Raw genomic sequence first — 26,195 nt, 5'->3', positions numbered from 1 at the left:
AAAAAGTTGCATGTTTCTACATTCTGTTTTTTGGTAACCCTAAATGTGCTTTTGGACTAAAGCTCAAAACTACAGATCTGGGCTTTGGTTTACTTCCATTTGAAATGTGGTCCAGTAAAAGCTGGAGTTGTGAAGTGATAGCTGCAGCTCAGATAGAAACTGCCTCTTTTCTATTCCATTCAATTAATGAAAGCTGAACTTCAAAGTCCAAATAAGATCATTTGAAGTGCTAAATTTATTGAACACCAGAACTGTTTCCTTTCCTATCTGACCAAAAAAAAAAAAAGAGAGAGCATGTAATGTAAAAGTAAAATTAAACCACTGCAATGAAGTTAGGAAACTTCAAAAGTTCTAGTGCAAGAAGTGGTGTTAACCTAGCTGAGAGGCATTTGTGCATAGTTTTAAGTGACTCAATAGCCAACTCAATTTTTTCATGACTGTTATAGTAAAGCTTTTCTGGGAGGTCATAGTTGTATGCTGCTCAGAAAATTGCAACCCAATGAAAAGATGTTGGAGCATGAGAGCATGCAAAGATATCGTCAGGAGCTGGAGCCTTTCTATAATCTCATAAATACTTCAGTAGTTATCACTGCCTTTCTAGTTGTTATCAAAAGTTTTTAGTTAGGTCAGCTCCTTGTTATTTTGCTGGTAGCCCATAATATTTCTCCTGGGCTCTATTTTGTCCTTTTAAACCATGAGCATTGGCTGTCCCACCAACTCCAGAAGCATAGCTACGCCCAGCAGATACCAAAACTTATTTGATTGACTCATTTGGTGGCATTGACATCATTGCCAAGTCTGCTACTGCAAACTAGGAAGTGGAAAGTTAATGGAGATATATTTCTAAAAGAGGATGGATGGTCTTTGGCCAGAGATGCGGTGAACTTCTGAAATTCAATGGGAAAGCATAGGAGGGGACTGTGGAAGTTGGAGAAATACAATAGAGGGAGTGAGGAAATGTTGGTCCATGCCAAGAGGCAGTAGTGGGGTGCAGATAGTGAGCAGTGAGGTGTGCTGAACAGTCATCCTGTCATTAGGGAGGAATATCTAAACAGAATCCATCAAACAGGAGGAAGGGATGGAGTCAGGCACAAGCTGCTTGGTTGCCAAAGTTGCTTGGTTGGCACAAGTTGCTTGGCTACCTACTTCTGTGTCCATTAAAAATATTCCATTTTTATGATGTACATTTGGGATAGAACACACGCGGAGTCCTATTAAATGTAACAAGTTGCACGTGAGACTTGTTCTACCTCTGTAGGCCTTGCCTCGATGCTCCAGGGTTTCTCCCACTGGTGGCACAGCACTGCAGCTGCTCTCCTGCTCTGTTATCCCACGTGCCAGACTAAACCAGGCTACCTAAACCAAGATCCTTTGTGCAGCTGTACTGGGTGTGGAGAGCCCTGCAGCCCTGTGCAGCAGATGGGGCATCTGTGTTTTCCATATGACCTTATGTTTAACAGAACAAGGGTAGGACACACATTTCCAGGCACATCCTTCCTCAGCCCTATATCCATGCATGCCTTTGGCCTCTGAGCATGCCTTTGCATGACTCAGCAAATTAATTCTCATTTTTTGATGCAAAAAATTCGAGTGTTCTGGTCATTAATAAGGAAGTGTCAAGATATTTTGTCAAATCCCATCAAATTTATATTTAATACTTCAGTTAATTAATTAATTCTTTAATTGTGCAGAACAATTGAATTAAGTATATTTTCATTTTATAAGATAATTAAGCAGACACACTGAGTTAAGCTTCCTTCCTCCCCCAATACTTAGAATTGGCTTTTTCATTCTTACCCATCCAGAGAAAACAGAATTAGACCACAAAAAACCCCAACTTTGTAAGCGCTAAATTTCAAATGAAGCCATTTTTACGCTAGCTTTTTTTCAGGGGTGTGTGATCAGGACTTTCTTCTTCCCCCTTGGAGAATTTGCAAAATTGTCATGAAACAAAATGGAAAGCTGAAGGTTTTAAAGGTCATTGTTTAAAAATTTCCCATGTGAGGTATGGCTTTATCATTATCTTCAAACTTTACTACAGAAGCAGCTACAAATAATCCAATAACAACCAGAAACATTTGTTTCTCTACTAAGCAGTGTAGCTTAAGAATAATTTTATGCTGTAGGAGCTCAAGTTTTTATGTCTAGCTTGCTAGCATAGTGCAAAACTATTATATTTGCAAAACTGCAACAGCTGGTCTAAAGGCAGAGACTGGATTATATCGGTGCATCTTTTTTTCTGTTCTGTTCCCTTCTCTGAGGAACAGTAATTTTTAGATTCAGTGTAGCCAGCTATGAGTTTTCAACTTCCAATAAATTTTGATGGAAAATACAATGTTTTAATTTCTTGTTAATTTCTATGAAAGTACAAGCTGGGTAGATTTGACAGTATTTTCATTGTAGTTTGATGCTGTGGAGATCAGACCCTTACATAGAAAAAATCAGCACACTTTCACTGAAGTTTTTACCTGTTGAAACATCTTCCTTTTTCCCATCTTAAAAATGATGAAGAAAAATATCTAGATAAAGAAAAACATAATCTCAATTAAAAAAGGCAGAAAAGTAAGAAGTGTCTAGAAAGGGACATAAAGTGTTTTCATTAATATCTTATTAAATGAAGAGGAAAAAAAATTCTCCTCTATTGGTTAGAGTTTGTCACCCTATGAATTTATTTCTTTCACTGAATTCCTGGACTGGGATTTAGGATTATCTATTTAGGATTGCCTATCCTTTGTTTTAATATAATTTATCTTGTAATCTGTTTTTAAAAATATCTCAATGAGAGAGTCACAGTAGATTTTCTGTGTTGTTAGACAATGTCTTCCTCGTTATTTTTTAGAGCTGGTTTTTGTCTTCACCTTTTATTTAAAATGTATCCTGGGGAACATTTGAGATGGTAACGAGAGGAACTATCCCAATGCTGTTTGTGTCCCTGCCGACATGTACATCATTCATTGAACTCTAGTTAACTAGGCCACCTTGATTACACAGAATTGGCTCCGTGGTGGTCAGTCTGTGGAGGGGCAGTGGCCCTTCAGTCAGGGATAAGTTATGTTTTGGGCTTCCACTCTGTTGTGAGCCTTAAGGGGATTAAAGATCCGGATCTATAGTTGTGACAGGGCTACATGGACCACCAATACCGCTCCTTCTCGAAGCGTGGGAGAGCAGGCGGCGTTTGTTGCTGCCTTTGGCTGCCCAGCCGGGCCCGCCGGGCAGGGTCGTTCGTGCCAGAGCGCGGCTACAGCCGGCGGCGAGCACTGGCCTCAGCCTCAGAGCCGAGCAAGGCCGCTCCGGGTCCGGCCGGCTCCGTGGCTCCCGGGCCCGCTCCGGCCTCAGCCTCAGAGCCGAGCAAGGCCGCTCCGGGTCCGGCCGGCTCCGTGGCTCCCGGGCCCGCTCCGGGTCCGGCCGGCTCCGTGGCTCCCGAGCCGCTGGCCGCCTCGGGGCTCCTTGCTCGGGGCTCAGTGTGCGAGCTGGAGCCGCTCCCTCCTGGGCAGGGGGAGCCGCGGGACTACCGGGCTGATAAAGGCGACTCCTTCCGTCCGCCCGGCATCAGGCTATTCAAATAAGTAGGATGGAATCCTGGGCACCGCTGTGAAGAAGAAAACCCGGGGGCATTGTTTTGATCACTAATTCAGGGCGAATGAAGTGGGACGTGCATTGCTGAGATTTAATCTCACGTACAATTTGCGATACACATAATTTTCTATTTCTTGCGCTCTCTAGCAGCTGAAACCGGACCGTCTGTAATTTGTGCCCCGGTATGCGCACAGACAGGGGTGTCGCTTCGGCGGTCTGCCGTCGCCGCTGTCCCCGCCGTGCTGCCCCGGCGCCGGGAGGTGGCGCTGTGGGCCCAGGCACGGCGCGCGGGCGGGCGCGAGGCGCTCCCTCAGCCGGCGGCGCGCGCCGCCCGTCCCGCCCTGCCCTTCCCGCGGCCCGCGCTCCGCCGCGCTCGGCTGCTGCAGATGTGCGCTTGTGAATGGTTTCAATAAAATTTTATAGCCGTCGTTTGAAAAATGGTAGGATTATTGTGATTTGTGCAGCCTGGCAGAAGAGAGCCCGCCGGGGCTGGCCCCGGCCGCCGCTCCCCCTGCCGCGGGCTCCCCTCGGGCACAGTGTCCCCCGCCGCGGTCCCAACGTGCCAGGTGGCACTGGCGCTTCCAGCTTCTTTTTCTTTTTCTTTTTCTTTTTCTTTTTCTTTTTCTTTTTCTTTCTTTTCTATTTCTTTTCTCAGATAACGTGCCTCATCGTGGCTCGGTAGGAGACTGTCTCTATTTTTTTTGTCCCGGCCTCCAGACGAGGCCCCCGGCATTCCCCGCTCGCGCTGGGGCCCGCCTGGCCTGGGCGGTGAGGGCACACAGGAGGCTGCCGGAGCTGGATGCTTGCGAGAGCACCAGTGCAAAGTAGCAGACATTGCAACGCAGGCAGGTTTTGTGAGAGGACAGAACTAACTCCGTGGCTAATAGTTGCTTTTTGTACTGCTGCAAGCCTTCAGTTTTTCCAAGCACCCTTTTGAAGGCATACAGACATTGAGTACTGCCGGCAGATGTTATACGTGTCTGTTTCTGTAAAATACATGACGCATGTACAAGAGAGAGCCTTTTTTTTTTTTTTTTCCCTTTTTGCTTACCATATCACCTTGTCTCCCAAGGACAGCACATTGCTAAAATGCAGGCAGAGATTTATTGGAGGGAAAAGAAGGATTTTACTCCTCCTGCTCTTCTCCTCCTCAGCTCACGTCTCCCACTCCTCTGTCAGTCTGGCATCTCATGCTCTACTGTGAGCTGGAAGAAAGTAAGCAATGGAGCAAGGAGAACATCTTGCCCCTGCCCTTGTCCGCAGATTGACATGGGGGAACATAGCCCCTGTGGTATGATAGCCTGCTGTTGGAAGACAACAGATGTAGTTGCCTTCATTACTTGCCCCAGAAGAGAGGCACGTTGTTTCAGTCACCATAGCCACTGGGTTGCTTTCCCTGTATTTCTTCCCTCTTTCTGGAATGTGCTGGAAAATAGCCTACAATGAAACCTGCACAATACCAGTTTTCTTCCTTATAATGGTTTGATATACAGTGGATTTCATAAATAGAGACAGCAATAGTTTCCTTATCCTGAGGTCTTGTGGGGAGTCACATAAAAAAAATTACAGTCCTCAGAGTGCTCAAGTGGGTGCTGTCATGCCTGCAGTATACACTGCAGCTTCCTGCCAGACTCTAGCTTTGGTTTAGAAGCACTGCTGCTTCACCTGGGAGACAAGAGTTGGTTGCTGGACCCTGATTCTTATCTGTGCTGGACCAAAATGGCTCTTCTACCTTGAATTTTGAAGGAAGTGTGGTTCTGCTTGGTCTGGGTTATTACCATTGCCCCTTTAAATAACACAGCTGTGCACCTACTGCTCAGACTCCTTTTTCTGTCTTGTTTAGAATTCCAGTTTCATGTGCAGCTTTGGAGAAGAGGATTTGGGCTCTTGAGACACTCAGGAATGTTTAAAAAGTTCTATGCTTAGTTTGCTTTTAGCTATCTGAATGGACTAATAATTAGCAGAAATCATTTAATAGAGGAGTGAGACTGAGGTTCTGAGTGTATATACTTTGTTGTTACCCAGCTGGAAATTAAAATTCCCACTATGCTGGAAATTCATAGCTAATCACTAATAATATAACCAGTATTAGACCTAACTTAATCTAGTCTTACAACACTTGTAATAGATGCACATTCCTCTTCAGAGTTAATTTTCAGGGTGCTTATAAACATCACGGTCAGTTTATTCCATTTACTCTCTTGCTTTGTGGTGGATAAGACTTCGGTAAAATTATCTGTACTCAGTATGTGCTGATAGAATCATCCAATCATGTAAATTCAGGGGCACTATTTTTAATCAGACAATATAATTGGTACTAATCTTGAAATAAATGGTGCTCCTGAGAAGCAGGAGCTCCTGTCTTCTCCGGAGCACCATCTGTGTGGCTCAAATGCAATCAGCAATATTTATATTAAATGCTATATATTCTGCCTCATCTACTGTTTGATTTCCTCTCTCTGAGTCTCATGCTATGAACCAAAACAGGAATCACAACACCCAAGTTCTGACAAGTAATTTCTTCCCTTGGTCTGCTGTGTATACCTTGTTAATATAGCTTTGTTCAGTCCTTTTGTCAACATTCAGTGCTCATAGTAACCCAGTCTGCTCAGTGCAGGGTCTTAAGCTCAATTTTCATTATAATTTCTATGAAGCTTTTTATATATCTCCCTCATATTCTCTAAAACTTTGCTGTTTTCTCTATTTCATCACAGTCATATGGATCCCACATTGTCTTGTCCTAAAATATCACATTGGATTATTCCCAGAAACACTGTTCTGCTACTCAGTTACCAGAAGACCACTCTCTAATTGTTTTGTTTGTTTGTTTGTTTTAGGTTGTAAGAGGTAAAATTTTACTCTTTTGTATAAAAAAAATACAATAAAATTGAGCATACATTTTTCACATCGCCATTTTACTAACAAATGCTCGTTCTTTCTTTTTTCTTACATGGTAAGGGGTTTGTAAGCAAGCTGGATGAATTCATTCACTGGTTAAATGAAGCCATGGAAACAACAGAGAACTGGACTCCTCCTAAAGCAGAGACAGACAGCCTGAAACTGTACCTGGAGACACACTTGGTAGGACAAGATATACTATGATTGCTCTCAGTAATTGAAGTGTTCTGCTGTGCTTTTTATTTGATTATTACTTTTTAATTACTAGTGTGCATCTATATTTTAATGTAAGATTTGCAGCATTGCAGTTTATTTTAATGAAAATGCCAACAAATTATTTTAATGAGGATTCCAACAAATTATTTTTCTGTACTTGAAATATGTACTGATAACTTTGTAAAAATTAAACTACTGTAGCTTGTAAAAAGAAAAAAAAAGTACAGAAAATTAGGCTAAGAAATTTCCTCTCTTTCTGCCAAAATCTTAGGTTCTTACCAGTATGAAATGGAAGAAAATGTGGTGATAGCACTACTCTGAGCCAATGACCTAGACACCCCAGTTATATGAAACAGTGTATTAGCTGAGCCCACATCAGATCATAAACCCCCAAAGCTCAGCCTCATTTCCAGTCTCTGATAATGTTATGGAAGAAAATTATTTGACAGTCCCAGGAAGTCACATGATCTGTTACAGGAAAAAATGTCATCTTAATCCCTACCGTAATAGTGGAGTGACCATTATTAAATTAATTAAGTATACATCAACTACACATACTGTTAAAACCAAACTGAAAACTGTCTTCGGGATTTCAGCTATACAGAAAGCTCTCGTGTCTGCTGCTCTTAAACATTTCTGTTGTAGTAGTGCCTGTGGGCAGTTACTGGCATAAATGCTCATCGTGGTAGTCTGTCACATGCAGTATGAAGATACTCAATTGTTCTTCATGTTGCAGATTTTTTTTCTGTGCAGAGTTCAGATTTTTACCTTGCCTTCTGCACACACTCAGTCCTATGATTCCCATTGTGTTTACAGGTGCTCTGAAGGCACAGAGCACATCGTGAAGTGAGACCTCGGAAAAGGCATTGGTCACTTCAGTTTGTTTTCTTTGTATTCTGCAACATGAAACTTCTGATGAGAAGCTTTTATGAGTAGAATCACAATTTCCACTCTTGACTGGATAAAAAGAAACACATTCCAGGTAACAGGGCAATCACCAGGCTGAGTAACTCTCACAGTCAGTTTCTTTTCCCCTTTCTTCCATTGGGAGGAGAACAGTAGCTCTTTTGCAGCCAAATTACTTCCAACTTTGCCATGTGGTTCTTGAGGAGGTGAGGCCAAACCCATCTATATCACAGTGGAATGTGGAATAGCAGCTCAGAGGCAACTCCAGACTCATTGCTAGAGGTAGTCTGAATAAATGAGTATGTGGGCACCTGCACTTTCCCCTGTCACTAGTTAGGCTCCCAGCTGCCCTCTCTGTATCTGGGCTAAGAAAATCCTCATATGCTTTCAAGATCTTTATGCAAGATCGTTATGAAGCAAGGTGGGGATTTTTTTACTTCACTGCAGAAGTAAGATATCTAAAGAATAGTTCAGTTTCTATTTTATATTTGATAATATTATAATTATTTTATGGCATCTATATCCAGTGAAAAAATCACTGCATAACCTGAAAAATCATAACTGGGTTTTGTTTCTTGGATTTCAGAAAATGTATGCTATCATAGTAGTTTCTACACAGCAGAAAATACAGAGCGTTTTGTAGCATGGAAGGTAGTTATTTGTATTAACTAGATTGTCAGCTTTTCAGTGGCTTTTATCTGTCAGACATCCTAATCTGTGTTTAAACAGAAGTATATGAACTTCAGTTTGTGTTAAGCTCACTGCTGAAATTTCCCTTAGTTGACCATTGTAAGGCCATGGTGTGAGGGATTATACGTCTCATTTTCTTCTTTTACCAGTCAGGTTATCTATGTCAGACTCACCTAAGATATACTAAAGGATTTGGAACTTTACACAATTAGGTTCCAGACTTATGGGTTTATAATACAGACACTGGTAGTAAATTAGATGGGAAAACAAAGAAAATGTCTTAGTTCTTTCCTACGTAGTGCATATGTAGCATGTCTCATAACTGATTCCTCACTGGTGCAGGTTTTCTCATCCCAGAATGGGTGAAAATTTGACGTAGTTGATTTTATTGTTAGGGACATATCCTTCGCCTTTGGCACAAGATACCAATTCCATGAACTGTGATACTATTTTCTTTGAAATACATTTGTTGTGCTGACAAAATTAGTGCCATAAAGGGGGAATATTTTGCATTTATGAATGAAATATCTTCTGTCAAAATTTAAGAAAAGTAAATAACAGGACAAGAAAACACAAAAATATCCTTGTTCCCTTTGTCATTGGTTGGGAAAAGTTCTGCAGAGGTGACAAGGAGAAGGTTGTGAACATCTTCCAAATTTTCCAGTATGTAAAACTGTAGGCTGTCACTTTAGGATTTTAATGTAAACTGTTGAAAAAGGTTTGAATTTTAAAGTCTGTCCCCACTCAGTCTTGCTTTTCTTCATCTTTGACATTTCAAGAAATGGTGAAGCACAGAAACATAAATAGAGTGTGTTTAAAACAAAAGGCATTGTAAGAAACCTATAGCATCAACTTTTGAAAATCTTTGCATAAACTAACGCTCACGTGAGGAGTCAAATCTCTTGAACAGGATGTAAGTTCAAGTCTCTATTACTAGTGTCTTAGCGTGACATCAGCTTAAATTGGTACAATTCCCCACACAGTTGTTCTTGTTAATTCTTATACCTGGCCTGGCAATACTGTCCACAAGATGTTAATCAACACTTTGAAGCACATGAATAGTGTTTGTCTATTGCTCTTGGCTCAGCAAGAGCTGCCTGCAGAGGCATCTCTGTAAGTGTCTGAAGTCCTGCCTGGACAGCTCCTGAAACAGTGAAGCACACTCTGATGAAGGTGGAAGGCAGCCTCTCCTCAATTTGGTCTGTTTCTTTCCAATTATCTCATCTGCACAGAGACTAGATGGGGAGTTCCTGGGCCACCAAGGGAATTGACAACTAAATACACTGCATGTGCATGCAGGCACAGGCCTGATACTCAAATACACCACAATTATAACTAGTAACTCTAAGACCTATTGGAATTTCATTCTTAAAATCACAGTTACAACTTACATTCCATAGATTTTGCCACGATGAGAAACCATACATTTTGCTAAGGAGTATGATTTTTTTTCTACAAACGGAAAGGTATTCTACATCTCGAATGTGTGCTCTAACAGACAATCTTCAGCTTAGAGAACAGTTTTCTTGCAAATTTTAAAACCTAGCTCCCTGATGTTCTGCAGAACAAAAGTTGCTATATGCTTCATTTTAGATAACACCAAAGCACAAATCTATAAATTGAAATGCTCTCAGAGATCCCTGAAATAGTGACTGAAATTATTCTTTCAATTTTACAGGTCTTCACAACTCAGTAATGTTGGTTAAACTGATTTGGGAGCTGTGTGCTTCCCATTCATATGGAAGAGCTGACATGGAGCAGCCACCCCTTGAACATCTGGCACTCTGCAGGCAGCCACCCAAGCCAGCAGATGTCGAAAACACTAATATGTTTTCATAAAACAGGCGTGTTTTTCAGTAGAAATCTACTTTTCCACAAAGGTCTCAGTCAGTCCTACTAGAAAAAAAATGAAGCAGGTTTTAAATTTTTTGAACAATCAGGTTAAAATCAGTTGTTCCTAATGAAAAGATAGCTTCATTTACCTTACCAAAAAGGAACTTCTGAAAATGGTTTCTGATTCACTTAATCATTTGTATCTCTCCTATTCTGTTATGCTGATTCTTGCCCATTGGCACCCTGATCAAAATCAGCAGCTAGCAGACTCTAAGCATAGACTTGGTGGTATGCAAATCAGTTTTCATTAAAAACAGTATCCTGAAGGCAGCTTATGAGCTAAACGCATCTGTCTAGGTGGTACCGCCATGCTTGTGAAACCAAGCAGACTTTCTAACCAGCTTAGTATTGTTATTAGTATGACAAATAAGAATAAACCATGTATCTCTTGACCATTTTAGTTGCCTAAAAAAGACATTTAACTTTACATTGTTTTAGCACAGTAAAGAAGTAAGCTAGCTGTGAAGAACAGCCGAGGAAAAGGTTTAGACAAAAGGTACTATATATATTTGCTGAGGCCTGGAACTTTGAATTCTGTAGTTTTAACTTTTTTCTTTGTTGTAACACAGTACGTTGTTTTCTTGTTGCTGCACAACTCCTACTTCTGCACTGTAGTGTGGCGTGCCTTTAGGTCATTGTACTAAGTCACTTCTGTGTCTGGAGTCATACTTAGGGCTAAGGAACACAAGCATTTTAAAAGGGATCCTGCAAATGAAAAATATAATATCTTACACTTACTTAGGTGCAACTTTTTAAATACTTATTGCATTATTAGTAGGTGTTGGCAAACAATATTTTTTCAGTAGAGATAAAACTAATTAAGGTAACATCTTCTTAGAAATTTGGAATTAGTAGTCGAGCATTTTTATCCATGTTTGTCTAGTAAGAGGTTTCTTGGATTTTTAGGCAAAAATATATGTTCTGTTTATCTGAAACTAGAATAGCAAATATAGTTCTGTAAAAACCACAAGTGGTGAGGATTGCATGTAGTTATTAACTGATAATATCCATTAACAGTAATTTCTTAGTTTTCTTTTCAGATCCCTGTCAGTAATATTTACTCCAATTTAGTCACAAGCTTTGTGCCACATTAAAACCCTTTTTAGCCCAGAATCAGTTCATTATATTAACCTTCTCAGTCACCATATTTACTTTACTTGTTAGAGTCTTAAAAATATCGTAGTGTGTCATTAGTATTTCAAAGCAAATTAGGCAAGTTGATTCACACTAGCATTTCCTTTCCTTCTGTACATAAAGTTGGCATCTGCATTCAGAACCAAATTCTTCTTAAGATACAGGGGACTTGAGTTTTATTATCCAAAGAGAAATGAAATAAGAATTTTTCTGTCTCCATTATAAATGTTTCTGGCCACATCATAGCTCAGCAATTTCTGAGCTGAAAACAGCAAATGCCTTCATACAGAAAATAGATTGTATTTTCACATTTAAGAAATTGTGTTGGTGAAGTAATGATGCCTCAGTGATATTTCATGATACCTGATTGTCTGTTTGTAACAAGACTGCTATGCTTGAAAAAAAGATGATTCTCATCTCCCTGGAAAATCTCATTTTCTAAAAATGTCGTTTTAGAGAAGTATTAAATATCTATTCTTATTGAAAATAAGGTTAAATACACATGCCTTGGGCTAATCTACCAACTGTCTTTGTAGTCGCAGTGGTAATGGTAATTTTATTAAAGGTATTAAAGCCTCTGGAATGGCCGAGTTTTGTATTGTACTTTTGCTATATGGGAATTTCCAATGTGCATGGCAGCTAATTTAGATAATTTCCTCAAAATATAGAATACTTTCTTCAGGATGATGGCACTAAAGAGTGAGCACCATGAGTGATCTAATATTTTATTGCTCTAAGGATTTGGATTTGAATTTGTTTAGCCTACTGTTAGTTTGAATTTTTTAATTTTTTGGTGTTTTGTATCTTGAAAGATATTTTGAGTGTGCATGGGATCCTGAAAGGGTGTTCTTTTCCATTGGAAGCAGTCTGCAGAATATTCTAAGAGATGTAGACTAAACTCAGCAGATTTCACTTGCTAATAAAATTATTTAATAGGAAGTAAGACAGTGAACTTAAACAAACAGAATACAAGTATATTGTCAGTTTTGACTACTATTCAGCTTCCAAAATTTGTAAACCAAATAACCTCTATGTAAACTTGTCTGTTTCTTGAGTTAAAGTGTAGGAAATGTTGCTGTCATTTCAATACCTTTGGCTCTACCTGTATTGTAGTCTGAACACAGAGAATGTAAGTTGCAGGCTGTGGGAAAAATAGAGATTTCTGAACTGTTTGGACTGTTCTTCAAATTTAAAGAACATTTTGGTGACTAAGGAAGAGTAAAAACAAGTATATAAGAAAGAAAATCCAGGTATATTATCCTTCTAATAACAGCACTACTGTCCTGACCAATAAAAAAATACTGTGCTTGATCTAAAGATGATTCCCATAAGGTAATGTAATGAAGAAAAGATGACACAAATATTTTCTTTGTAAGGAGAAAGAGTGGGCCATGGTTATGGTGGTAGGAGCACAGAAGTAGATCTATTATGATTTGGGTCAGTTATTACTATATATGTTTCTAATGAAGGAAGAGAGTGTTAATTTACTGTCTTCCTGTACACAAAGTCCCACTCCAGACATTTGTTTTGTGCAGGATTGTAGAATAAGAAATAGTTTCTTTGTAATTTTCTTAGAGACTTCATACTCTTAAGAGTAGTACTTTTTTTCTATCCTGTCTTTCCAATTGGTAGATACTTACCGTTGTGTAGGTATTTTGTGCAGCTGCAAATTAAAAGAATGTTGCATTTACTTTGGTTTTGGATTGGTTCAAACCTTCCCAGGACAGTCTTTGCTGCCCCCCAAGATTTACACAGTTTTGCATAAGAAGGGGATAGGGCCCCATAACAAAATGTAGCTCTGCTGGACCTGCCTGTAACATATTGGTTGTTAACTATCTTCATGGAGAACTGTACCAGCTTTTCTAGTTCTGAGAGCCGCAGTGATCTCTGGACAGAGAAGGTATTAAACCAGAGGCAGAGCATATTAGGATGTCATCCTAAAATAGCTTTGCTTCTTCTACTGAAGGAAAAAGGAAATTGTAATGTTCAAAATCTGAACTCTCACTTGTGAGGATTTTGAAGTCTTGTATTCTACATGTGTGAAAGTGTAGTGTATGATCTGTGCCTGGTCTGATAGTAAGTAAATTTAAATCATATTTAAATAATATACAAGTGTAAGTTATTTTCCTCTTGGTAACTCCATATTTGGCAAGGCTGCTATGCCCCATGAATTCATCTTTGGTTTCAAAAGCTGTTATCTCTTGGTTGGCTTTTTTTATGCGTGTGGTAGGGCAATACAACTTGGACATATTTTGATTAAATAGTTTTTGAGCATGGTGTGTCTCTGGGTGGAAGAGATGTACCTGGAAATGTGTAAGATAAGACAGAACAACAAGTCAGAAAACTGTGTTTTCTGCATAATATTTTCTGAGTATCTCAAGAAGGCAAGACATTATTAAGGGCAATTGTATACAATGGGCTGCGTGTGCAATTCACCATGATTATGGCAACTTAGCAATTGTTTCACTGCATAGCAATTTTACCCATGCCATTTCCTGCCTGTATTCTTCCCTCGTTGTCTCTTGATAATAGGCAAACTGAGATTCAATTTAGGAAGCCTGATGTGAACTTTTTTTTTGACAATGAAATATGTTTGGACAGACACAATTAAAGAGAAATTTACATAGTGAAGCACAGAAAAAATAAATTAGAGCTAGCAGCAGAAGAATTTATGTGGATTTGAAATTAAAAATATCCACAAAAATAGCCTCTATGTCTTCTAAATCTACAAAATAGGCATCCTGGAGAGTAGGGCTAACTATCCTTTTTTTCAATGTCTAAAATTATGCATTCAAAACTTGGCTAAATTATCAAAAGGTGGCAAACACAATGAGGAGTGAGAAACAGAAACTGAGAAACCTAAAGCATTTAATGTCAGGAAGGTTGGGTTATTCATGTTTAAGATGTAACAAAGGGAAAAACCCCACTGATTTTTGAATACCAGTGTGGCAGAAGCTGTGACAGAGAAGAAAGGGGTGAGGTGATTTTACAGAAGTGTGAATTGCTATGGGGCTGCTGGAGTAGAGCCTGCCTCTTTGTATTTAGTTTTGCCCACCCAACACAAATTCTGTGGCCATGTGACAGACTAGGTTACTGCTCTGTCAGTGCATTTGCAGCCCTTACTCCCACATTTTTATCCAGTCTAGATTTAATGGTCCCAAGGGATTTGGGCTTTCACTGTTTCCCTTAGGAGGTTATTATACAATGTAATAGATCTGACTTTCATGGGAAATTTCATATTTGTCTTAAATTTTCTCTTTCTTAATTTAACTCCATTAGTCCTACCTACTATACCTTCTCATACTGTACTAAGCTTGGTATTCAGATTCATGAAAATAAAACAGACAAAACCAGACAGAACCTTTCTTTTAATCAACACTTAGTAGTGTTTATTTCTTATTATTTGTTCCACCATTTCCACTTTTAAAGAAATTTTGCTTGTTGTTCACTAAATACCCAACAGTTTCCACTGGTTACAGAAGAAAATGTGTGGTTCATGTAAGGCAAATCATGGTCATGTTGTGTTAGGCATTAAAGGTTTAGCATTTGGTGATAGTTGGCCCCTTAGTCATCATTGCTATAGGGAGGGCACGTTCTTAGTTTCAGAAAGAGAAGAAAAAACACATAGTGAGTGCTGCTGCTTCAGAGGAGGGTTCATCACACTCCCCCTAAAAAGCAAAGGTAGAATCCCTGCAATTGTTAAGACTCAGCCTTGCCTATGCAGCTGCATAAAGCATTTCCATAGTGCTTGTGGTCCTTTCAGCAGGTGGAGTGTCAGTCAGATGAAAATACAGCTTAAAAGAAAAGAAGGAAATTAAAACTTCTTTGTAGACACCTAGGTTTTATGGAAAGCGTGAACAACGGAGACATTGACTGAAACCATTTCACATGTAATATTTAGTTCCCAGGAAAACATATCCTAGTGGTGCTTATTTAATACTAAGTAAGCTTAATTTAAAAAGCGAGGCTTTACTAGAAGCTAAATGTATAACCATTTCCATGTTAATATAAGGATAACTTACACAGTAGTTCTTTTTTTGATTTACTGAATGTCACTGGTAGGTAGTATTCAGGAATCTGAAAATACCACTAGGTTATTACATGGCTTATTAGGTTATTAACTCAGATTATTAACTTAAATTATTACCTCAAATTTTTAAATAATAGGCACTGTCCAAACAGAGACTTTCTGTGTCATCAAAAATGCTGAAGGAAAAAAAAAATAAGAAGGAGAAGAAAATAGACAGCTGCCATTCCATGACCAAAAATTGAGTTCAGAACTTGATATATTGGTATTTTGTCACAACAAATTATTGGAAGGTAACTGTGCCAGGAGAAATAGACTTGCAAAAGTAGCTGTATATTAAGCATATACAAATAATTTTTCAGGAATTGTTTCAAGTCATATCTCTTTAAGATGAATGAAGTGAACATTCCATATCTTTTCTACCAGCAACTCTTCCCATTACTCTAAATTTCACAATTGAATTATATCTATCACAGTGGGTGTTATAATTGAAAGTGCTATATTCTTAGCCAAATTATGTGTGCAACTATACCTAAATATAGAAGTCCATATTTCAGTAGTGTAGATTTCTCAAAAACACTATTGGGAAATTTTAAATTAATCTTCCATTTTCAAGTTCTGAAACCATAGAATCCAAGACAAATAATTTTTAATTGTCTGTAGTATTGCTCTAAAAAATAAACACTCTAGAAACAGTAATATTATTCATAAAGGTATTTAAAAATATAAAAAATCAACCTCAAGAAAATTCTCTTTCAGGGGTACCCCAGTCTGTCACACATTCTGATAGTATACTGAACTGAGAAAATTAAGATATTTCTTTTAATACATTGTCTTAATCTGACAGTAGATGTAAACTGCTGTATCATCCAAACTAACCTATATTTATGCATACATTGTAGGTTCACATGATACCTAATTGCTGATTTGTGTTTCAGAGAAGTACACTAGAAACAATCAACTGATTCATTATGACTTGAAAAAAATCATGCTTATAGTAAGTCTCTGTGCCTCTGGAAACAAACAAACAAACAAATTCTAGTTATCTGTCCTTACTGCAGATATGAATAGGTAAAGACTCAGGTGTTTTACCAAATTATAAAGCTTTTCTAAGAACAAAGGGAGAAATGTTTCATATCAGAGCAAAATATGTGTACATGGTGTAGGATACTTACACAACAGAAGCTTCCTAAATTTAAGTAGCTACAACCATCAAATAAATCCTATGAGGAACTTAAATTTTTTTTTCACACAAGTTTTTTTATTCTCACTTGTACAGAAAAGTAAGATATGAGGGAGAGATTATTATATTCGGGGAAAATGTTCTTTTATTTTCAGTGTTTTCAGAGTCCAACATAGACCAGGAGGTGCTGCTTTTTTAACCCATGGATGTTCTGCACTATTGTAATCTTCTGGATCAGTAAGTTTCCTGAAAGTCAGGGGACGCCTTCATTTTGTGAAGGCTGGGCTCCTTTGCCCCAAGCCATCAACAGAAGATAGCACTGCTGGCACCTTGTATTTACCCTGCTGATGTTTTAATTTCATTTATTATAGTTGTATGGCTTTTCCAAAACTGCATGATTCCTACCTCACTTTTCCTTTCTCGCTAAATTAGAGCAGTTGATAGTTATATATAGGTATGTGGTGATTACAAAAAGTGAAGAGAACTTTGTAAGGAAATTTTGCTTGTTGCAGCTTGTAAACTACATTTTATACACTGTAGTTCTAGGGATGACATTAATGTGTTGTTTAAAAAGCTGCTGTCAGGCCAATGCACATGCATTTTCCATAATGTCTACGTGCTCATGTGTGATATTTAGACTGCTCTATAGCTGCAAATGCGCCTGGAAAAATGGCTTTGATTAATTGACTTCCCTCCTCTTCTTTCCTCTCTTCACATGCAAAGGCTCCATTCATTATCAGGAAAGATCAGAGGAGGAGGGGAGCAGAGTACCTGGGTCACACGCTGTTAGAGTTACAATTTTCCAAATGCCATAAGTAAACGGTAGGGAACAGGAAATATCCAGGATGGGAGGGGACTTCTGTGTTTGAAGGTCTTCCTTCATTTCAAATATTTGTTCTGATTTTATCTTTAGCTGTGCAAATTTGCATTTCTCCATTGTATATACATGTAATACTTGTTACATCTTCAACTCTTGTCTTTTTCATGTGTCACATTTTCAGCCCCTCATGTATGAGAAACCTTGAGCGTTGATTGAGGGCTATGTCTTACACTGTTCCTTGTCCAGTTCTTTTTCCTTAGGAAATGACTAGAAATTATATATACATATATAATTCTAAATTAAAAATTCATAATGCACTACATCAACAACATTCACTTCTGTTTATTTCTACTTATATGAACGGTTCTCTCCTTTTAATGTGTGCTGATTTTGGATGGGCTAGAGCTAATTTTCTTCATAGTAGGTACTATGGGGCCGTGTTATAGATTTGTATTGATAATACAAGGTTGTTTCAGTTACTGCTGAGCAATGCTTGCACAGAGTTTAGGCTTTTTCTGCTTCTTGTACCACGCCACCACCAAGTCAGCTGGGGGTGCACAAGGAGTTGGACACAGCTGTGATAGCTGACCCTAAGTGACCATACCATATGATATTATGCTCAGTATCTAAATTTGGGGGAAGAAGGAGAAAGGGGGGGTGTTTGAAATTACAACATTTGTCTTCCCAAGTCACTGTTACGTGTGAGGAAGCCCTGCTTTCCTGGGGATGGCTGAACCATGGTTAGTGGTGAATGAATTTCTCATTTTGCTTTGTATATGTGCACAGCTTTTGCTTTTCCTATAAAGCTGTTTGTATCTTAACCTACCAATTTTCTTGCTTTTACCCTTCTGATGATTTTCCCTATCCCGCCGAGTGGGGAGTGAGTGAGAGACTGTGTTGTGCCTAGTTTCTGGCTAGGGTACTTGCTGCCTCTCTGCTGGGAAAAGTTTATTTCTGCTAAATTTCATGCATGTTCATGACATGTGTGCCACTCATAATTTATCCATAAAATAAGAATTTTGCACAAGGAGAATATTGCTAGTCAGAAACCAAAAGTTTGGTCCCATCTTTATTCATCTTATTTTGCTTCTTCAGTTTAACGTTATTACTGGTTAATAGGTGCACCTGAAAATCAAGCTGTATTGTGGTATCTGGTGCGTTATGTTAAATGAATCTTTTCTAGGACAGCAAGTGTCTTTTTTTTTTCCTAATGAAAGAGAATACCTCATCTTTTCCAATTTTCCTATCAAACACATCCACATCATCTTGAGACACTGCCACATCCAGCTGCATCTATACTCAACTTCAATTATATGAAATTACACAACCTACTCTCAGGTCCTTTAGGTTCTCTTTGCTGTGTGAGGCACACGCATAGTGCATTTCCTGTGAAGTGCATGATTACAAACTATTCAGTACAAGCCTGTTTTAAGTAAACAGTAAATTAAATATTGTCAGTGCTTGTTCAGACATGCTCTTACGAAAGAAAAAGAACTTGTAGATTTGGATTCATAAAACTCTAGATTTAAGAAGGGGACAGACATAAACTAGGCATCTTTTTTCCTTTTTAACTTTTCTTGACTGGCCCAGTTGTTCAGGAGCTGGTACAAAACAATGTATTCAGATGTCCCTACAAGGAGAATTGGGCTAGTAAAAATGCTCAACGTAGCAACATTTCTGTTTCTTGCTCTTTATTCGAATGGAAAATTCTCAATAACATTCTGTCACTGTCAGTACAATGCTGCCTGAAAAACTGTTAAGACTGTCTGAGCAACATACCTTTTTCAAGCGTGAAGAATTACAGTAGAAGTACCTTATTTTATTACTGTTCTGGCAATATTTTTTTTTTTGCTATGCCAATCAACCTGACTGCAAGGGTTAGGAAAGAAAGAAAATGTTTGCTTCCTTAAGAATTGAGGGCTCTTGAGTATTCTGTGCTACCTATCACTCCATTTCTAGCATGGTCACTACCATTTCAAGAAGTATAAAGTTTTATAAAAACCAGAAGCTATGAATGTGCACTTGCAAAGTCTCCTTTCATCTCTGCCAGTTAACTTATTCCCAAGAGATGGAAAAGCTCTTTTTTTTCCAAGTGGTCAAATATTGTTTCCATTTATTCCATAGACATTTCAAAGAGAAAATATGTTGCCTGTATGCGTTTTAGGTCTGCACACAATTTATGATTAAATACAGCAAATATCCTTTTCTCTGTTGTATTTTGTTTCTTTCTTACAGGCAAGTATAGTGAGAAGGTTTGGAAAATTATTAAAAGATTTATCTGAGTTATCATTGGTATATTAAATGGCATAACATATAGTAGATCATGTTTCTAGTTCCTTTATTACTAGATCTTAATGCAATTTGTAAAAATAATAATAATAAAAGGAATAAAATATTTTATTGACTGTTAAAACAGATCCTTTGCAGACTACCAAAAATATTAGGAAAAAAAAGGTTGAAAAATAGCGGCTTTAAAAATTAAGGCAGAGGTCTAAAGCAGACTGATTTGTTCTTTGAAAATGGATATGAGAACTCAGGAACACAATATTAATAGATTTGTATAAGTGCACATAAGGCCAATATATTCAATGTTGTAATTTTTTTATGGTTTCATAAATAGTGCTATCACCAACATTTCAAAGAACTCTGAAAAAAACAGAGCTCATATGTGGTGGCATAAATTTAGTGTATTTTATAGAACTCTGTTACTCCAGATATAGCCTACGGGTTGTGACTTTTCATAAAACCTAATGAATGTCTAGATTTGTCAGCTGTTTCAACACAGATGCACTTTGCTGATCTAATGGAAACATTTTGAGCCCAGATCCACAATATCAATAGCTTTTAGTATCACAAATTAGTTTGGCTATTGGGTGAATTGGGATGTGGTTCTTGATAAAAACCAGCAAGTAATTTGTATGTGTGTTTTATGATAACTGCCTCTCCAACGTCTGATGCTGACATTTTTTTCCCACTCTTTTTTTAAATTTTATTTCTGCAGAGTTTTAAGTTGAATGTAGATAGCCACTGTGCTTTGAAAGAAGCAGTGGTAGAGGAAGGACGCCAACTTCTTGAGCTTATTGTATCTCACAAATCAGGTAAATCCTTCTGAAATATTGCAAGTCTTTATGTCTCCAGACTATTAAAGAATGAAGAAGCATTGCTGTAAATTACTGCATATATTCACTTCCTTATGTATTATTAATATTTACATTATCAGATTGACCTTCAAGATTTATAAATGTTTCATATACTGCATACAATGCAGTGATACTTATAAAATGAAATACTGCCTGCAAATAGTCTGTTCATTTTATTTTGGTCTTGCTGTTCGACTGAGTTTCAATTGAAATCACATCACTGAAAACTTCACACTGACATATTCTTTGATGTAGGTGCTATGGAAATAACATTAAGATAATGAACTAGGATTTCAAATATATATATGTATTTACATACTCTGCATGAGTAATTGCATTGGTAAAGCTTTATTTTACCACTGAAACTAATTCTTACATTGATTTAAATATATTTATGAGTACTAGATTAAAATTAAAAATACCTTTTTCCTTTGGTTAGGTTTGTCTTTTTCTTCAGAGGCCTTAAATTGTGAGAGGATGGAGAGAAATATTCTGATTTCCCTTTATCCCTACCACCTCCTATATTTTTAGATGTTTGCGTGACTTGTCTGCTAATAGGGTTTTAATCAGCATATGCTGCTATGGAATGCCATCTTAATTTTGGCCTACTTAACATGCTTTTCATCCAGGTTGAAGTTATTCTTTGCTATACTGTTTTCTCATCATGTTATATGTGTGCCTCTATTGTTTCACAGCATCAGACATCTGTGTAACGTGAAAGCTATGGGAAATTACTGACTTCAATGTATAGTTCCAAAAAGATAGAAGAGCTATAGCTAAGGAGGGTAGTGCATGTTATCAGAGATGTACAAAACAGTTACATGTAAACTACAGGAAATATTTAAAGGAGTTGGAGGTAAGGAAAATGTCTTTGGAGGATTACAAAATGTTTCAAGACAAAGACTGGATGTTAGAGGGAGAGATTTCTCTGCAGTGTTCCCTACTGCAGAGAAATGACAGTTTATGTGAAATTTTTCTCTTGAAATTGTCAGCTGAAATTCAATCAAAATTTAACATGATGGCTAAAAGAAGTGTTTGTCTCTATAGCATTGTTTTACAGGATGAACAATAGTAAAGCTTGGATTTGAAAGAGAATCAAATCCAAGATGAGAAAACACATTAAAACTCTTGTTGCATTTATTATTTTAAATATCCTGATAATTATTTGAGTAAAGGACAATATTTAAAGATGCTGTTGAGTTTACAGCTTTTATTTTTCCCCCTTCATTTTGGAGAAGGACTGAAGGACATGCTGCAGATGATTGCAAGTCAATGGAAGGAACTACAGAGGCAAATCAAACGGCAACACAGCTGGATTCTTAGGGCTCTGGATATCATCAAAGCAGAGATACTGGCTACTGATGTGTCTGCAGAGAATGAGGAAGGGACTGGGAGCCCTAAGGTAAGTGGCTTGAAGTTTGCCTTATTTCCTCTTATTTCCGTCTTCTTTTGAACTAGGCACCACTGAAGTTTGCTTTCCACCCTAAGGCTTTTCATTTCTACTGGGTAAACTTTTTTTTTATAAACAAAATGAAATGCCTTACTCTGAAACAATAAAAAAAAATCTTAGAACTTTCAAGTTTTCTAGCAAGACCTGTCTTATTGTGTGTAGAGGGGCATGAGGGGGAACATAAAACATTTAGTAAACAAAACATAAAGCATCTTTAACATGAATAATCAGAATGCTTTTAAATTGTTTTGTTGCAACTATAAATCACTATAATCAGTGCAATCACTCAGCTCTGACATCCATTAGCCGCTTGGTTACAGCAAATTAACAAAGAAGAGAGAAAGTGATTCATTATCTCATTCCTGTTAATGACTATCAGATGCATTGCTTAATTAGGGGATGGCCATTGTAGAAGGAAGAAGGTCATATGCCTTTCCACAAATCTTTTCACTCCAAGTTTAAGTCGTCCATAATAGTGCTTGTGTTCAATACAAGTACTTTAAGAGTAAGTTATCGACACCTGTCATAATTTTGTGGATATTAATTATTAAAGAGGGCTATAGTAGTTACCAATTGCCAAACCTGGTATTTGTAAGACCATTTTAAATACAGACTGTGCTTATTCAAATTGATGCAAGCAGTGTAGGGATACTGCACACAATAGAAACTTCTGGTTTAGGGTTCATGACCTTTAATCACCATCAATTGTAAGCAGAGTTGTTTTTTAAGTGAGGAACATGCAGGAGAACAATCCAGTAACTCAATATCTTCTCACATGTCTGGCTGAAATGTTTAGAAAAATTAATGATTCTCTTCCTGGAAAGAACAGAGTGGATTTTCTGGTTCTGATGCTAGACAATTCTTAGCATTCAGTGCTTCCAAGAGAGTAGTTCTTCTCTTCCTGGAAAGAACAGAGATGGTTGTGCTGAGTGGATTTTCTGGTTCTGATGCTAGACAATTCTTAGCATTCAGTGCTTCCAAGAGAGTAGTTTGTTGAATGACTCTTGGCTATGATTATATGAAAAGTTCTGGTGATTTCTTACTACAATTCTACATGGCAAGAATGGTCTTGGAGGTGGAGGAAGAATCAAGGAGAAAAATGAAACAAAAATACAGGAAAACACATATATGCAGCGACCGAATTTGAACTGATATCACTTGCATGATGGAAAGTGCTCCTAGGCCATACAGCTCCTCCTTGATGGAGTGGGTGGTGGAGCAACACTTGATTTCCTAATGGGATCTGTTAAACTAAACAAGACTAGGCCAAATCTATTTTTTAGCCTGCCAGTAATATGATCCCATATCTCTGAACATTTTGACTCATCTAAGTCAAGGTGGCCAAATGTTTAACAGCTTAATCAAAATTATCATGTAACAAGTATGCTAAAATCCAGCTGGATTTTGTGATGATAACTGTGGAATCTCTAGCTTGGAATTATTATATTCAAATATTTGCTTGGAAGGCGAGAAATGGGGACAGAATTTATATTGCAGTAAATTTCTCATATACATAGGGGATGGCTCCTTGCCCTGTGCTTTTTATCATAGAGATAGGAAACTGAAGAAATGGGTTTTTTTGCTTGTTTGGTTGGTTTAGTACGTTGTTTGTTTGTTTGGGTTTTTTGTGCCAACAGGGAAATTTAAAAAAAGTACACCAAAAACAGAGATCAAACTAAAAATATTTGCAGGTTATTTCAGTGATTCTTGTAAGTATGGTTGAATGCCATCTACTTCTTCACACCAAAAGATTAACTAAAACTGAAATACAGCTAATAATATAACTACACATTTCAGTTTGTATTTGTTTCAAAAACCAAAAAGAGCCTGAGAAGTGTAATAGAAAATTGAAAGATTATACCTAGAGGGTATTTTTATTTTTGCCTTTTTTGAGAAACTACAGGAATGGTGTTGGTGTTAGAAAACTGTAAAGAAGTAGGAAAAGGAGGAATTTCAAAGACCCTGGGAAACTTTTCCCTTAGGACTTTTTAAAATATGTTTTCATAGCACTGTGGCATCTTTAATGAGAAAAGTGAAGAGTGGGAGGGGGATAGGGATGTTCTGAACTCTAGAAATATATTGTCAGCATTTCTAGTAAAGAACTCACATTTTGCTTAGGAAATTTATCTTTTTGTATGTAAGTTTCATAGTGGCTTAGGGTGATTGCCATAGAAGATTTAGAATTGATTTAAACATTTCTGATACCTAATCTTTTCTAATATATTGCGTAATCTGTAAAATCTTAAGAAAACAGTGAGTTCCCTAAGTAATTACTAAAACTGTTTTACAGTCATTTTTATAAATGAAGATTTGATGACTGTATTCAGTTTAAATTGAAGGATATAAAGTTTTGCCTTCTTGTTCCATTGAGAAGTGCCTTTAAAAATGACACATTCCAACAAGTACTGATCTAACAATATGAGTAGTACATGAGACATAAAATACATGTGATTGTCCATCTGAATCTTGAGACACTTAGCTACAGTGTATGTTTTCTTTTGATGGAAATCAAAATAATATTCTAAAATATCTGGAATATTGGAAGAATGGTTTAATATATGTGTGTATTCTTCATTTTTTCACCTTCTGAAGATGTCTGAGATGACTTGTTTTGTAACTGATCTCTTCAATCAGGTCACTTGTCCATCACAAAAAGACTACTGGAACAGTATTGCTTTAAATAAACAGTAAAGAGTGGTATTGAAAAACAACACGATTTACTTTCATATCTAGTGGCTGTGAGTGTAAATACCAGAATATTACCCTGATGTATTTCATTCATAGTTTGTTGGAAAAGTTCATTTCTTTCTGAAGAACCTGCAAATTTGTCTTGTAACTGATGTCCTTTAAAAGCATACAGGTCTTAATAGCATTTGCCCATTGTACACATTCTCCTTCACTAAACATTGTATGGAATAATATTCTTAGTGTCAATTGCAAGTTGTGCTCCCAGCATGTGTTTGTTCATTACTATGATTTTTGAGATCTGGATATCTTTGTTCTGCAAGTAAATGTTTGAATTAACTTTTGTGGGTTGTTTTGGTAACCGTTCAAAATATAATATCAGAACTTAAAGGCTGGTAGGTCAAAAGAATAATGGTATACTCTGCAAATATATATACACACATATATATATATACACAGTTTATACTTCTGAACATGTTTATTTCCAGAATAATTGCTTTATTACTGCAAACCACTTCTTGTTTCCCATTCCAGCTTCAGAAAACTAAGCATGTAACTGGTTAAGACACTGGACTTAATACACAGAACATTAAAATATGAGTCAGTTGTTCTAGGTAAACAACAGTTTTGGGAAGAATGTGTTAACTGTAAAATGGTCTTGTCAGTGGGTTAATAATAGAAGCAGCCAAGATTTGAAGAGTATCCTGTTTGGAGGAAGAGGTAAAAAACCGCATTTAACAAAATAAACCGAAAGTCACAGAAATAGTAGGTGGCTCAGGAACAGAATTTGAAGTGGTTAAACAAACCTTTGTATAAAGGGAAAAAGAAAACCAGTGTGATTTCCTCCTGATATGTAATTAAACATCACATGCTTCCAGGATCATTTCCCACTTAGTTGCATATAATTTTGCAGCTTTTACAATCATTCTAAACAAACAGTCTTCAATACACAGAAAAGTGATTTTCATTTAGAAATTGAAAACTTGGTGAAGCTGTCTAGTATTGATCACTGTTTGGGATTCTGAGAATGCTGCTTCACAGACAGGCTTATAGTGACACTGGTCTCAGACCTAGTGGGCGGACTAAACACCACAGCTCAGTGCAATTTTATCCTGCTCAGTCTTTTTGTACAAAGATGAATTTCTGAAATGGGCAACAAGGCAGAGCAAAGTTTAGAGAATGGTAACAGTCTTTTATTTTTTTACTTTAGACTTGTAACTTGTCCTGGCCATCTAATCAGGCTGCTATGCCCGACACATTTAGATTAATACTTTGATGTAAAAGGAATATACAAATGAAGTGTTATGGCATTTTTGTGATTAGTGCAGAGAAATATCATACTTGTGAGTAGATAATTTTCTTTTCCTCAGTGTCTTTTATCAATTTTGCATTTCATACGTGCGGTGCATGGGCTGTAATATTAAAAGCAACATACCAGTATTTTTTTCTGATGTCTTTCATTGTTTTAAAACAGGGAAAGTTTATTACTGAGACAGATTTAAATATTATCAACAGATAACAGAGACTATGATTTCAGAATCTAATCTTTTTACTTACATAACCACTTTGAAAACTGG

At 37.4% G+C, this 26,195-nt stretch overlaps 1 protein-coding gene across 4 annotated transcripts in view; it reads left to right on the top strand.

Moving 5' to 3' along the window:
• AKAP6 (A-kinase anchoring protein 6) overlaps positions 1-26,195 on the top strand; it is a 292,740-nt gene that overhangs the window by 138,329 nt on the left and 128,216 nt on the right. For 3 of the 4 annotated variants that reach the window (XM_039705045.1, XM_039705046.1, XM_039705044.1), the window contains 3 exons: positions 6,535-6,657; positions 20,345-20,441; positions 21,719-21,885. In XM_039705045.1, the coding sequence (XP_039560979.1) occupies positions 6,535-6,657; positions 20,345-20,441; positions 21,719-21,885 (387 nt within the window). The remainder of the gene's footprint in view (positions 1-6,534; positions 6,658-20,344; positions 20,442-21,718; positions 21,886-26,195) is intronic. The other variant, XM_039705048.1, reaches the window with a different exon arrangement.

Source organism: Passer montanus, unplaced genomic scaffold, assembly GCF_014805655.1.
Source record: "Passer montanus isolate IOZ18808 unplaced genomic scaffold, ASM1480565v1 scaffold18, whole genome shotgun sequence".
NCBI lineage: Eukaryota > Metazoa > Chordata > Aves > Passeriformes > Passeridae > Passer > Passer montanus.
This window is presented reverse-complemented; position numbering and strand designations above follow the sequence as displayed.